The sequence below is a fragment of the Physeter macrocephalus genome, chromosome 11 (genome assembly GCF_002837175.3).
Source record: "Physeter macrocephalus isolate SW-GA chromosome 11, ASM283717v5, whole genome shotgun sequence".
NCBI lineage: Eukaryota > Metazoa > Chordata > Mammalia > Artiodactyla > Physeteridae > Physeter > Physeter macrocephalus.
The window spans coordinates 26025837-26041243 of record NC_041224.1 but is presented as its reverse complement, the minus strand read 5'-3'; the positions used below and the strand labels follow the sequence as shown (position 1 = coordinate 26041243).

Below are 15407 nucleotides of genomic sequence, written 5' to 3'. Positions count from 1 at the left end.
GTGAGAGGCCCGCGTACCGCAAAAAAAAAAAAAAAAAAAAAAAAAAAAAAAGCAAATGTACTTATTTGACTACAGCAAACTCTTTTTGTTGTTGTCTGTGGAAAATGTGATTAAAAGCTCATGGCACAGTTATGTTCCAAAGAGCTGCTGGTCTGGACCACGGCTTTAGGAGCCACACGGTGCTTGAGAGGCACCCGTGAAACTTTTACACCTTAGGGGCCCAGGCTCTCGCTGCTCCCAAGCTCTGTGCTCTCACCAGGCCCGAGTCCTGAGGCATCCTCGATGGAGAACTACCAGTCCACAATGCACTCTCTGCTAACGCCTACCTCTCCTTTTTTCCAAGTACCTATCAGAAGTTCCATAAAATCTAAAATTATTTCACCATTAATTTAATTACTTTCTTACAGTAAGAAACATGAGGGTCAAATTCTAACGATGACTACAGCACTGACATATAACACGGCACTCACAATCACAAAGGTGGCAGGTTTTATTCTTCTGATGAACGTAATTCCCCGCTAACTGTAAACAAACGCAGAGCTGGACTTACCCGTTCCATAGCTGCGTTATGATATGGGAGCTCCTCTTCGCTGCAGAGGAAAAACAGTGGATGTGAAATAGTTGAAACCAGAGCAAACTTTTAGAAACTTATAAACCTGTAGGTAAACATGATGTACAACCATTTATTTATCATCTCAAGAGCTACGTAAGCTTCCATTCCACCGAATTTAACATAAAACAATGAGCTATTCTGTAACCATGTCCCCTGTCTTCAAATCTCTAGATACTCTGTCCAGTCCAGTCATCTCTTGTCACAGGTGGCTGTTTAATTTTAAATGTAAATTAAAATGAAATAAAATTAAAATTTCAGTTATGAGCCTCACTAGCCATGGTTCAGCTACAATACTGAACAGTGCAGATATAGTGAGAACGCGTGCACCACTGCAGAAAGTTCTACTGGACAGCACTGCTCTAGTCCAGGAGTCAACAACCTTTTCCTGCAAAGGTAAATATTGAATAGTAAATATTTTAGGCTTTGTGGGCCACACAGTGGTTTTCTTAATACTCAACTTTGATGTCGTACTGTGAAAGCAGATACTGACAGCATGTAAATAGTGTGGTTTTGTTCCCATAAAACGTTTACAAAAATAGGTGGTGAGCTGGATTTGGCCTATAGGCCATAGTTTGCCAACCTCTACCCTAGACCACCTCCACTTTCTGTCTTCAACTATAGCCTGTAACAAATGATTGTTCAAAAAAATTAGTATAAGGAAAGAAAACTGCCTCCCATGGATTTATGAATTAAAGAGAACACTTCAACTTTTATTCTGTAAATAAGGAAAGCTTCATTTGTCGAAACTTCAATGGGAATAACTTTTAAAAATGTAAATATAATAAAAGATCAAATCCATTTCTCTGATACAGTAATTCTGTGATACCACCTCCAATATAAAACATTCTGAGACTCTTGAATTAACTGTCAGTAATATGAAAACAATGTACTATCTGTAAACAGTGCTGTGTGATTTGAGTTGCTCTATCAGTAGTACTGATGTTTTGACAAGAACTATCCATATTCTTCCCTTAGTTTCTATTGACACCAGATAATAACACTTTTAAGAGTACAATATGTTAGTATTCAAGAGTCCAACGTTTTCAAAAGCACTCTTTTGCTACTCTGGAGAGTCCTCAGGTGAAACATGAAGCTACAGCAATGAAAGTGACCAAAAGGTGTAAGAGCCAAAAGAGATCTCAGAGAGATAGTCCAACCCCCTCATTTCACAGATAAGAAAACTAACATTTTCACTCAGACACCATCACTTATCCTAATACAGAGATGTTCAGCACTATCTACCCCAGTGGGTTCAGACTTAGATAAGTATCTATCTTCAGATTGTGCAAGAGTATATGAAAAACAGGCTAAGAAACCAATTCTCAAGAAAAAGAATATCTGAGGATTAAATATAAGTGTTTTTTTTTAAGTGCCTACTCACCTTTTTTTTTTAATAGCTTTTGTTATGCTCTTAGTCTAACTTTCCCTGATGTCGTGTAATCCTGATTACTAGTAATGCATGAATTACCAGTGATGCATGAATGGCACCCATCCATTCTTCATTTACTGGCAGAAGAAGGTCTCTCAACACTACTGGAATGTACTTGCTAGATGATGAGGTCAGCAAGGACATCTTGAAAGAATAGGAACATCTGGCAACCTCTGTGTGCACCAACAATGGTATTTCTGGGGTGAGTGGGCTGGGCTGCCCTGGGCAAGAGCAACCTTCTGTGCAGCTGATTTGAGCAGATCCTGACCTAACACTGAATACTGAACATTCCTAGCTGCAAATGAAGTGCCAACTCTGGCTGCCACCACAGGACAAGTTCTTCAGTGTCCTCCTATTCACTAAACAAGACTAACAGATCTAACTGTGCCTGTTCTCAAAACTGAATCAGAACCAAGTTTTGCACATGTCTGTGGAATGGTGCGAATCATCTACTCAGGCTACATGGTCTGTGCCAGGCAGGTCCTACCCCCGCCTCTGGCAACCACCAGTATGTTCTCTATGAGTTTGGGTTTTTCTTTTTTTACATTTCACATATAAGTGAGATCATACAGCATTTGTCTTTCCCTGACTTATTTCACTTAGTATAATGCCTTTAAGGTCCACCCATGTTGTTACTAATAGCAGAATTTCCTTTTTTATGGCTGAATAATATTCAATATTCCACTGAATACATTCACCACATATCCATTCATCTGTTGATGGATGCTTAGGTTGTTTCATGTCTTGGCTATTGAGAATAATGCTGCAATGAACATGGTGGGTACAGATACCTTTTTGAGTTAGTGTTTTCATTTCCTTCAGATACATACCCAGAAGTGAAATTGCTAGATCAGATGGTAGCTCTATTTTTAATTTTTTGAGGAACCTCCGTACTATTTTCCATAGTGGCTATACCAATTTACATTCCCACCAACAGTGTACAAGGGTTCCCTTTTCTCCACATCCTCGCAGAACATGTTATTTCTTGTCTTTTTGATGATATTCATTCTAACGGGAGCAAGGTGATATCTCACTGTGGTTTTGATTTGCATTTGCCTGATGATTAGTGATGTTGAACACATTTTCATGTACCTGTTGGCCATCTTCTTTAGAAAAATACCTATTCAGATCCTCTGCCCATTTTTTTTATTGGATTGTTTGGAGGGTTTTTTTGGCTAGAGTTGTATAAGTTCTTTGTATATTTTGGATATTAATCCCTTATCGCAGTGGTCCCCAACCTCTTTGGCACCAGGGACCGGTTTCGTCGAAGACAATTTTTCACGGACAGCGGTGGGGGGATTGGTTCAGGCTGTAATGCGAGCGATGGGGAGTGGCAGATGAAGCTTTGCTCACTCGCCTGCCACTCACCTCCTGCTGTGTGGCCCGGTTCCTAACAGGCCACAGACTGGTACCAGTCCGCAGACTGGGGGTTGGGGACCCCTGCCTTATCAGATATATGATTTGCAAATCTTTTCTCCCATTCAGTAGGCTGCCTTTTCATTTTCTTCATGGTTTCCTTTGCTATGCAGAAACTTTTTAGCTTGATGTAGTCCCACTTGTTGTTCGTTTGTGTTTGTTTTTACTTTTGTTGCCTTTGCTTTTGGTGTCAAATCCAAAAAATCATCACCAAGACCAATGACAAGGAGGTTATCACCTAATTTTTCTTCTAGGAGTTTCATGGTTTCATGTCTTATGTTCAAGTCTTTAATCCATTTTGAGTTGATTTTTGGGTATTGTATAACATAGTGATCCAATTTCATTCTTTTGCATGTAGCTGTCCAGTTTTCCCAACATCATGTACTGAAGAGACTGTCCTTTCCCCTTTGTATGTTCTTGGTTCCTTTGTTATAAATTAACTGACCACAAATGCATGGACTCTAACAGATCTATGTGTCTGTTTTCATGTCAGTACCATACTGTTTTGATTACTGTAACATGTAATAGAGTTTGAAATCAGGAAGCATGATGCCTCCAGCTTTGTTCTTCTTTCTCCAGATTGCTGTGGCTATTCCAGGGCTTCTGTGGTTCCACACAAATTTTATAATTGACTCTTCTATTTCTGGGAAACATGCCACTGGAATTTTGATGAAAACTGCATTAAATCTGTAGATTGCTTGGGCAGTATGGACATTTTAACAGTATTAATTCTTCCAATCCAGGAGCATGGAATATCCTTCCATTTATTTGTGTCTACTTATATTTCACCAATGTCTTACAGTTTTCAGTGTACAGGTCTTTCACCTCCTTGGTTAACTTGATTCCTAGGTATTTTACTCTTTGTGATGCAATTGTAAATGAGACTGTTTTCTTAATTTCTTTCTGATAGTTGGTTACCAGGGTATAGACATACAACTGGTTTTTGTATGCTGATTGTATATCCTACAACTTTACTGAATCCGTTTATTAGTTCCAACATTTAGTGGAGTTTTTAGAGACTATATAGACAGACATATCATCTGCAAATGGAGCCGGTTTTACTTCTTTCCTTCCGATTTAGATGTGTTTTATTTCTTTTTCTTGCCTACTTGCTCTGGCTAGGACTTCCAATATTATGTTCAATAAAAGTGATGAGAGTGGGAACCCCTGTCTTGTTCCTCATCTTAGAGGAAAAGCTTTCAGTTTTTCATCATTGAGTGTGATGTTAGCTGCAAGCTTGTCATGTAGCCTGTATTATGTTGAGGTACATTCACTCTATACTCATTTTGTTATGAGTTTTTATCCTTAATGGATGTTGAATTTTATAAAGTCTTAAGACCTCATGGATAGAATGTGATCCGTTCATGAATTTTCTTGCATTATTGCTCCATTTCTAAAATCTTTCATACAAAATCTGCTATGTGCTCACCACTGATCTCCAAAGAACTTTTCCTCTTCATGTCTCTGTGTTGGCATACACTCTTTCACAGCCTTCCAAAGAGAAAACAGGGAACTGTGCCTTATCAAGAGCTGTACACAAGGTATAGATACACACGTAAAACACTGTGGCAGCCTCAGGCACCATGGCTGGCATGCTGCAGGAGTGTACTAATGTTGCTGAATGAATGTATGAAGGGAAGGATGAACGCATGCCTACATTCATGTATGCATCTTTACCTTGCCACCTAAATATCCTCCAAGTAGAAGAAAGGGAAGACCAAAATCTGGGTGAGTGCAGTGTTCCTTTAGATCAGCAAACTACAGCCCCTGAATGAAATCTGGCCACCGGCCTGTTTCTGTAAATGAAGTTTTACTGGAACACCACCAGGCTCATTTATATATTGTCTATGGTTGTTTTCAGGCTACCACAGTAGAGTTGAATAGCTGTAACAAAAACCATGTGGTCCACAAAGCCAAAAAGTATTTAATATCTGCCTCTTTACACAAAATGTTTTCCTACCCCTGCTTTAGAAAGCGAAGGTTTGTCGTCTAATGGAAAGAGGCACCTAGAGACTGCTTAAAGAAAACACCAAACTGATATCAAGAACCTATGCCTTGTAGAAATACACAAAGTAAAAACAACATAGTCATCACTGGAAACACAGAGACCTTACCTGTATCTATTTTCTTTTATCTGCTATTAAGCTTAAAAGAATTACTAATTAGAGTGTATGTGATTGTAATTTCTCAATAGCTCAAATGGAGTAATTCTGTAACTATGAGATAAACTTTCATTTGGAAACATAGAAGTTAACTTGTGAAAATCAGTTATTTAATATATTGACTAAATTTTATTTCTGATTTTGTAGCAAATTTTGCCTAAGTTTAGATATACTCTAGTCAAAATTATTGGATGGATAGAAAGAGTTCTCAAGGCCTCGTCATTAAAACAGATATTCTTTAAAAACAAAAACACCATTATTCCGGCTTACAAATATTTATATAGTCACATTAAACTACAATGTGCTAAATTTTATAAATATACACATTTTGATAAGTAGTTGAAAATCTGAAGCTTGGTATTAATTTTATCTTTATTTTTGAAACAATTTCCTTCTAATCCTTCTATTAATAACTTGTGGCCTAAAAGCATTATCTATCATTATCCAAATACCAAGCATTCTTTGTCGAGCAGACTGACAGTGACTATTTTTGAAAAAAGTGTTGAAAGTTCAGATACTGAAAGTTCTCCAAGTTCTTAAATAAGCTCAATTTCTCCATTCTCCAGATACAAGTCCATCACAGGCATGCAGCTTAGCTAGGGACAGCTCCCCGTTTCTGCGTACTAAACAAAGACGACCCTGATCCAGCATCACGCCAGGCTGGTTTGGCAACAGTTTTTATATATATTGTGAAATCTGTTATAAAACCAAGTTAGTCCTATACTGTATTTGTTAATTACGGTCATCCTTCTCCACATATCATAACAAGTAATTTAAGTTACAAAAACTGTAATTAGATATGAAGTCAGCAGCCTTCAGAGAAGGTTGCAAAGTTACTTTGTACCATTTTATAGACGTTGACACTTAAAACCCATGTTTACTACAGAACCAATCAGAAATTACAAAGAACTAAGACAGCAGAAAGCAACGCTCTTGATCAAGGTGTGACAGGGAGCAACGTCTAAATGCCTAGGACAGGTGACTCTATTCAATAGCGCAAAAAACCCCAGCAGCAACCTTGGGAGAAAGTGTCTCACTGAAATGAAGCACTGTAACAAAAATCAATGACTTTGGTGAAATTCGATAAAGCCTAACATTACACTAAAATCCATTTCTATGCTTCATTATTTTTATTTGTGCTGCCTGCTTTAGGGTTGCACATGGAGTTAATAAAAAATTTAGGGGAGCAGCTATGAGAGCGTCCATCTCAGGAGTGGGATCATTTCAAGCAGATCCCTCTCCTTAGGCACTCTTCTTTCCCCCTTTAATTTTCTTTCTAGGCATTTCAAAGAGCTTCTTTGATGTTTCTCTTATTAAAACTACAGAGGCAATAGAATGCAGAAGGTCAGAACTCAGGCTCTGCCCTGAGGCTGCCACGGTCAGTTCCCCAACCCGACATTTACTGTGAGTATAACCTGGGCACGTTGCTTGACCTCTTTGTGCTTCAGTTTCATCTAAAAAAAGACAAAAAGAGTACCTATCCCAAAGAAGTTTTGAGAGGAATAATCCATATTAAGAGCTTAGAACAGTGCCTGGCACACAGTAAGCGCTCAATAAATATTAGCTAATATTATTAAGGTAAATCACTGACTGGCTTTTTTTTCCCACTAGAGCCAAATGGACCTCAGCACAGAGGTAAAAAGAAACATGGAGTAACTGAGTGTGATTTTTAGATTGTAGACACAGGCTAGGCTCTTGGGCCAGAACCTAGTTGTTTCAAGCAATGAGAAAAGAGAATTTAGGTAATTCCTAGACCCTCCGGAATGTACGGATTTTTCATACGTATTTTGTCCTATATTAGACCATTTTATGATAAAAACATCCTTTGTAGTGGTTCGCGCCCAACACAAACACATGGGGAGGTCAAAATCAGCTGAGTTGTATCCTACCTTCTGAATCAAAATCTGGGATACAACCCAGATATCTATTTAAACAAACAAAACAAACATTTTCCAACTAATTCTAATGTGCAGGAGATTTTGGGACCCACTGATCTTGACAGTGCTAAATGCTCAAAGTGTCCTTCCAAACAGCATTCACATACCTCAGATCTGCACATTAACCCACACAAATGTAAAATCATTTCCTGTCACATTTGTGGCCAAGTTTGATTCACTTAAAAAAAAAAAAAAAAAGCCAAAGTGGGGGTTTCCCTTAGGAACAGTATTTTCATCACAGTTACACACTGCTCTGTTGGTCTGCTGAAATTCAAAGTCTTTTAATTAGAACTACGCAGGAGAACATTTCAGATATGCTGATATCATTAGGTAGCATAATGACACCTTACGTTTGTCTAGACCTGTATGTAGTATTCTATCATTTTATTTCTTCAAAGCTTCAAGTACCCCTAAGTATGTAGAGCAATTAATGATTTCTGTTTCACAGATAAGGCGTGAAATAGTTAACTGAAACTAGCAAAGCCAGAAGAAGAGCATACATTCTAACTCCCAGAACTGTTTCTGTTTGTTTGCTTGTGTTAACCCTGAGAAAAACATGATACAACAAAATACTTTCTAAATGCAAGAAAACTGAACAGAAAGGGAAAAGGTCTGAGTACTATAAAGTTACTGCTATGAACTCCCTAAGAAATTGTATTCCTCCTTCAAAATTTAATCATGTATCATAAAATAAAAATCCCTGGCTTCTTCCTCTTTATAATAAATGAGACTGGGAAAGGATAAATGTGAATAAGTAGTAGGTTAATCACTAAATTATATGGAACCATACAAACTACAGAGATGCAGAAAAGTCTCCAGCCCATGGGAATCTTACTAAACAAAGCCAGAACCAAACAGGCAAATTCACATCATTTCAGGATGTTTTTAAGAGTCAAAATCACTTTAACTACTTTACTTTATAGTGCTCTAGACCTCTCTCGACTCCTTACGTAACATACTCAGGATAAATGGCATTAATTTTGAGAAGCAATAACACGAATACATTTCCCACCATAAGGAAGATCAGCGGCATTTCTTTGCATTGCTCATTTTCAGGCTGCACGATACCAAAGTTCTAACTGCTAATTATTTTTAAAATGCATTTATATAAAATAAAATGTTTTATAATTATTTTTGAAATACAAGTTGTTATTGATTTCCACTTAATTCTGCTAAATTATTAATATAACTCATTCATTGCACTTAATGTTCTTACTAAAACACAATGAATACTAAAGACTGTATTCTTTAGTTCAATTTCAATCACAGAGGTTAAAAATGCCGGGAATTTAATAAAAAAAGCATGTTGCAGGATCAATCCTGGAATCTTATTCAGATCAATGCTATTAAAAATAAAGAAAGTCAACGAAATAGGAGACCACAGAAACATAATTTTAAAAGTTAGCTTTCAAACTATGCAACTTACTGTAAGAAGCCAAATCTATCCGTGACTTTGTAAACAAGGTAATCAGCATCTTCCCAGGGTTCAATCTCTGCACCTTCTCGTCCCTATAATAGGGGACAAAGAAGGGTGTTATTGGGAATATATAAAACTGAATAATTTCTTAAAAAGAACAAAAAACAACTCATTTTTTACTAAACATAAGAGCTGGAACTGAGGCATTATTGACCCTAATTAACTTTAAAAAAAAATTTCTGGCAATAATCACTATTTCTTTGATACAAACTTTGGAAGACATTAAGCTGTGATCAGACCTGGGTTCCTGTGAGAAACAGACTGGGAAAGAGGGAGCAACGGAGGACAAGACGCCACTCAAGAATGAACCGCCAGGGCTTCCCTGGTGGTGCAGTGGTTAAGAATCCACCTGCCAATGCAGGGGACACGGGTTCGAGCCCTGGTCCGGGAAGATCCCACATGCTGCGTGCGCCACAACTACTGAGCTTGCTCTCTAGACCCCGCGAGACACAACTACTAAGCCCGCGTACCACAACTACTGAAGCCCACTCTCCTAGAGCCCGTGCTCCACAGCAAGAAAAGCCACGGCAACGAGAAGCCCGCGCACCACAACGAAGAGTAGTCCCCGCTCGCTGCAACTAGAGAAAGCCCGCGCGCAGCAATGCAGACCCAACGTAGCCAAAAATAAATAAATAAATTTATAATAAAAAAAGAATGAACTGCCAAACTTGAAGGTTTTAGAGTGAAAACATCTTAGAAAAAAGTATGTCTTGCTTTTTCATGCTAACTTCTCAGAAGAGTAGGCTACCTACTTTGCCTCTTTTCCTTTTCACTCCCAGCTCTACTGGCCCTGATACTATCCTTGCCAAGGTCAGGTCAAAACCGCCCTCCCACCGTCAGATCCCGTGGACACTACGCTGGCTTCCTCACCGAGTGGATTTTTCCACTGCGCTTGTCAGTGCTGCTCAGCCTCATGACACCATCGTCTCTTGGTTCTCCTGTCCCTCCCCTACTCTGCTGTGACAGCTTCCTCATGGGCCGCCCCCACCAAGTGTCCGTGTGCCCAGAGCTCCATCCTCAGCCCACTGCCCGTGACACTCCCCTCCTGAGCTGTGAAGCAGCACTGACTGGAGCAGGAGACCCAGGGCAAGAGTCTACACTATCCCTCACGTTTCACACTCAGTACCCGACTGTCTCGTGGATGTTTTGTAACTGCCTGTTCATGTGTTCTCTGAGTAGGCCGTGAGCATCTTGTGGGCAAGGACCCCTTGTAACTCATGTTTGTACAGTGAAACGCCAAGGCCTAGCATGACACTTGGCCTGGGCATTAAGTGTTAACTGCATGAAAAAAAAATGCACGTGAGCATGAACAAATGATGGTTCTATCGGTTTTAAATTAGTTAAGCAGTTAAATAAATTAATTAGGTTTTTCACGGACTACGTTAAAACCTAATCATAATAATGGGAAACAGTGTCTGATCTTCCAAACAACCAACTTAAAAACAAACTCTGGGAACATGATTGTTAAGCTGAGCTCTGCCTGTATGCCTCCCTGGAAGGAGGGCACAGTCCAGATGGCCTTCTATAATTTCATGTTCCTGTTATTCTCATAAATAATCAAAAATAACAGATACTAAATTACATCCAAGTGATATAAGTATAAAACATGACATTTATAAATCATGGCTACAACTCATCATAGATCTCAAGAGATAAGGTAATAATAAGGATATATGTAAATCGTCAACAACTGTGATTTTCTATGGCATCAAAAATGAGATTCCATAATTAACTTAAGGATAAAATGCTAATGGAGATTATGCATCATGTATGAATTCAAATTTTCAGATCCGTGTTCAATTTTTAACATCACGTATCCATTATAAATAAAATGGGTATTCAATTCCATATACTAATATATTAAAATATGTATTGAACACCTAGTATGAGCCAGAACTATTGTAGGTATTTAGGATACAAGAGAAAATCAAACAAAAGAAATTCTTACCCTCGGAGAGTTACATTCTAGGAGGGAGAGCAGACAACAAAGTATAATATAAAGTATGCTGATACTTTAAATGCTATGGTGAAAAATAAAGCAGAGAAAGGGGACAGAGAGAGCCAGGGGGTGGAGGGGTGTATTAAACAGTGTGGTCAGAGAAGATTTCACTAAGAGGTAGCATCTGGGCAAAGAAAAAGAGGAGGCAATAGGGCATGAAGGTATCCAGGATACAAGTGTTCCAGGAAGAAGAAATAGCCAGTGCAAAGGCCCTGAGGCAGGAGCAAGCCTGGAGGAAGTGTTGGAAGAATAACAAGTGACCAGAGTGAATAAAGCACAGGGAAGGAGGGAGAAAAAATATGGAGATGAAGTTAGAGAAATAAGATGACTTCAACAGTCACGGGAAGTAAACAAATTGCTGCTGTAATTTAAGCTCTCCAAAAAGCAACTCCATTTCTATTTATATTTTTGTAAATAAAAATTACTCAAAGAATAAATATGAATACTTACTCTGTCATATTTAGCAACTATTTCAGCTCGCTCTTGGGCAAGTTTGACTGCTACATCCTGGTTTGAATCTGTGAAGAGATCAAATTTCAATGAACTGTTATTTAAAAATTTATAAAGTTAATTAATTATAAAACTAAGATAAAACAAATGAAAATAAAACAGTAAATCAATGCTGCCTAAAATGACAAACCAGCAAAACTGAATAAAGTATCCGTAATTATAACTTTGAAATATCAACATATCTACCATTTCAATATTACAATACCGTACTCAAAAGAAAGCAAATTTGTTAACACAGCATTAACTTAGGGGATATGGTAAATCTTATCCCTCAAGAGTTAATTTTGGATCTAGTTTCATAGAAATAAATATTAAAGTAGAAACTGGAACTGAGAGCGCTAAGTTTTCAGATGAAATCCACCTGGGTAGATGATGAGAAGAGCATTCAAGAAGGCTTTTAAAATTTTAGGTAATTTGCTCGCAAAATAAATCAGTGCAAGACAGACTTCAGGAGTTAAAAAAAATATTTCTCTGACATGATGAATATAATCATTTCTTCATTTAGCTTCTCAGGTCTCCCTTATCAACTGCCCCAACTACTATTATAATCTCCAGTTTTTTACCACAACACAACCACTAATAAAGTTTTCTTTCTTATTACCACCAGGTTATCTTTCAAAAACGTTAAGTCTGATAACAACTAAAGGTCAAAACATGAAATAGTGTGGATATGATTACACACCCCAACTACCATAAATAAAAATAAAAGATCAATGACAGACTGTATAAAAGGCACCTCTGATCAAGAAGAAAGACAAGCATTCCAGTGGAAATTGGGCAAAGATCATAAGCAAGAAATTCACAGGAGTAACAACAGCATTGACAGCTCTGTGTTCCGCACAGAGTGCCCGGCAGATAGTAAGATACTGCCAGCAGCCGATACTGCAGAAAGCACTTTACATGCCTTATCACACTTAATTCTCACAACGGCACTTTATTAATTCTATTACACAGATGGGGAAAAAAATGAGGTTTAGAGATTTTAACCAACTTGTCTAAGGTCACAAAGCTAGTAAACAGCAAAGCTAGATTCAAATCCAGACAGTATTGACTCCACAGTCCATAATTTTAACCACTACTTTATAAAAAAGATCACTAAAGATATGAAAAATGATGTCCAGTTAAAGATGGCAGATGGAACACACACTTTTATATCCATTCCTCCTAAAACCCCACTAAAATGACAATATAGGGATTCTTTAAACCCTTGCCCTCAGTGGCCCAGCAAATGGAGGTTCCAGAGAAGAGGTGAGAGTGGGGTTAAAAACAGGGAGTTGATTAAAGAAGTCAAGTCCCCAAGAGTTGAAGGGATGCGTGTGTGTATGTAAGAGGTTGAGTGAGTGCAGGGAAGAAAACCAAATCCTCACCCTCCAAAGCAGGAAACCATGAGATAATGACTAAATCTGCAGAACAGGAAGCGGCAATATAGGCATGGTATCTAGGGCTTTGGAAGTAAACGGATAATGAACCAGCTGGGAGTGGAGAGTGATTACTTCTTTGGGGGTGGGCAGCCGGGAGGGAGGGGTGTGGAAGTCAGCTTATTTTTCAAAATAAGTTTTACAGGCTGCTGAATCTTTACACCAAGTACAGCTCTGATAAAAATAAAAGCTAATTTTAAAAGCCAAGACATGGGGGAAAAAACTCAAGTCATCAGAAACTAAGGAAATACAAATTTTAAAATACCACTTTGGAGGGGGATGGACCTAGAGTCTGTCATACAGAGTGAAGTAAGTCAGAATGAGAAAAACAAATGCCGTACGCTAACTATGGAATCTAAAAAAAAACAAAATGGTTCTCATGAACCTAGAGGCAGGACAGGAATAAAGATGCAGATGTAGAGAATGGACTTGAGGACACGGGGAGGGGGAAGGGTAAGATAGGATGAAGTGAGAGAGTGGCATGGACATAGATACACTACCAAATGTAAAATAGATAGCTAGTGGGAAGCAGCCGCATAGCACAGGGAGATCAGCAAATAAATAAATAAAATAAAATAAAGGGACTTCCCTGGTGGCACAGTGGTTAAGAATCCACCTACCAATGCAGGGGACACGGGTTTGATCCCTGGTCCAGGAAGATCCCACATGCTGTGGAGCAACTAAGCCCATGTGCCACAACTACTGAGCCTGTGTGCCACAACTAATAAAGCCCATGTACCTAGAGCCCATGCTCCACAACAAGAGTAGCCACCGTAATGAGAAGCCCAAGCACCACAACAAAGAGTAGCCCCCTCGCTGCAACTAGAGAAAGCCCGCACGCAGCAATGAAGACCCAACACAGCTAAAAATAAAAATAAATAAATAAAATACCACTTTGCACCTATCTCACACTGACCAAAAAATGCATTGATATTACTCAATCTTGATATAGTGTAGGGAAATCTGCCATTACTTATGCTGTGGGTAGACTTACAAATGTATAAAATCCTTCTGGAAAGCAACTTGATAATATGTCTCAAAAATCTTAAAAACAGGGACTTCCCTGGTTGGCACAGTGGTTAAGTCTCTGCACTCCCAGTGTAGGGGGCCCGGGTTCAATCTCTGGTCAGGAAACTAGATCCCACATGCACGCCGCAACTAGGAGTTTGCATGCCACAACTAAGGAGGCCGCCTGCCACAACTAAGGAGCCAGCAAGCTGCAACTAAAGAGCCCGCGAGCCACAACTAAGGAGGCTGCCTGCCGCAACTTAAGACCTGGCACAACCAAATAAATAAATAAATATTAAAAAGAAAAAACCTTAATAGGTAGCGACTATAGCCCAATAAATACCCACATAATAGCAAAGTGCTGTCTATATGTTAAATAGTATTTTTTAAACATCTTTATTGGAGTATAATTGCTTTACAATGGTGTGTTAGTTTCTGCTCTAAAACAAAGTGAATCAGTTATACATATACATATGTTCCCATTGTTAAACAGTATTAAGGACAAAAGACACAAGAAAAGTTTTCTAAAGTAAAGAAAAAAATAAAAATTTTAAAAAAAATCTTAAAAATAGGCGTCTCCTTTACCCAATAATTCCACCTCTAGGAATTTATGGTAATGAGATAATCAAACAAGCCCAAGGTTGTTTATAATAGTAAAAATAGCAGAATGGAATTTGTGAATTTCTTAAAGCTTATTTGGGGAAAAAAAAATGTTTATGCCACTGCTTTTCTCAGACTACAAAGTGTCAATATACTATCCTTTGAGGGAAATGTGAATAAATAACAAATGGTTCAATAAAATAACAAAAATACAGGTTAGCTGTTCAGATTTTCACAGTTAACTTATACATTCAGAAGTCTGGGATACTCAACTCAATTATACACATATTTATTATCCTATTTTAGACGTATGAACCTTCATCAATTCCTTTTTCCCTCTCCTGTTACCCAGCTTTAACACATTACACTCACACTTCTACAAAAGGGTAGGGAAAGCAAATTAACAGAAATTAAACTCAAACTAGGAAACTTGGCTACTTAGTAAATTCTACTTCCATTACCAAAACAGCTAAGCATGAATTTCTATGGTGATTAGGCCAAATTCAATAAATGAGTGCTTTCTTTGAAGTATTTTATACTAGTCCTTTACTCCTGCTACTAGTCCTAGGAGTCTCAACTATATTTCCAACTTAACAATGAAAAGTTTAAAAGTGTAGGGCTTCCCTGGTGGCGCAGTGGTTGAGAGTCCGCCTGCCGATGCAGGGGACACGGGGTTCGTGCCCCGGTCCGGGAAGATGCCACATGCCGCGGGGCGGCTGGGCCTGTGAGCCACGGCCGCTGAGCCTGCGCGTCCGGAGCCTGTGCTCCACAACGGGAGAGGCCACAACAGTGAGAGGCCCGCGTATCACAAAAAAAAAAAAAAGAAGAAAAAAAAAAA

The 15407-nt window shown here is 38.6% G+C and overlaps 1 protein-coding gene across 10 annotated transcripts in view; it reads right to left on the bottom strand.

The window, feature by feature from the left end:
• USP6NL (USP6 N-terminal like) overlaps nt 1-15407 on the bottom strand; it is a 217589-nt gene that overhangs the window by 75115 nt on the left and 127067 nt on the right. For 8 of the 10 annotated variants that reach the window (XR_008618512.1, XR_008618511.1, XR_008618513.1 and 5 more), the window contains 3 exons: nt 11484-11551; nt 8984-9066; nt 551-590 (listed from right to left, as the gene is read on the bottom strand). Coding sequence is in view for 5 of the 10 variants with exons in the window: in XM_055087833.1 (XP_054943808.1) it covers nt 551-590; nt 8984-9066; nt 11484-11551 (191 nt within the window). In the remaining 5 variants the exon portion in view is untranslated. Of the gene's footprint in view, nt 1-550; nt 591-8983; nt 9067-11483; nt 11552-15407 lie in introns of those variants that run through there. The other 2 variants (XM_055087837.1, XM_055087836.1) reach the window with 2 other exon arrangements.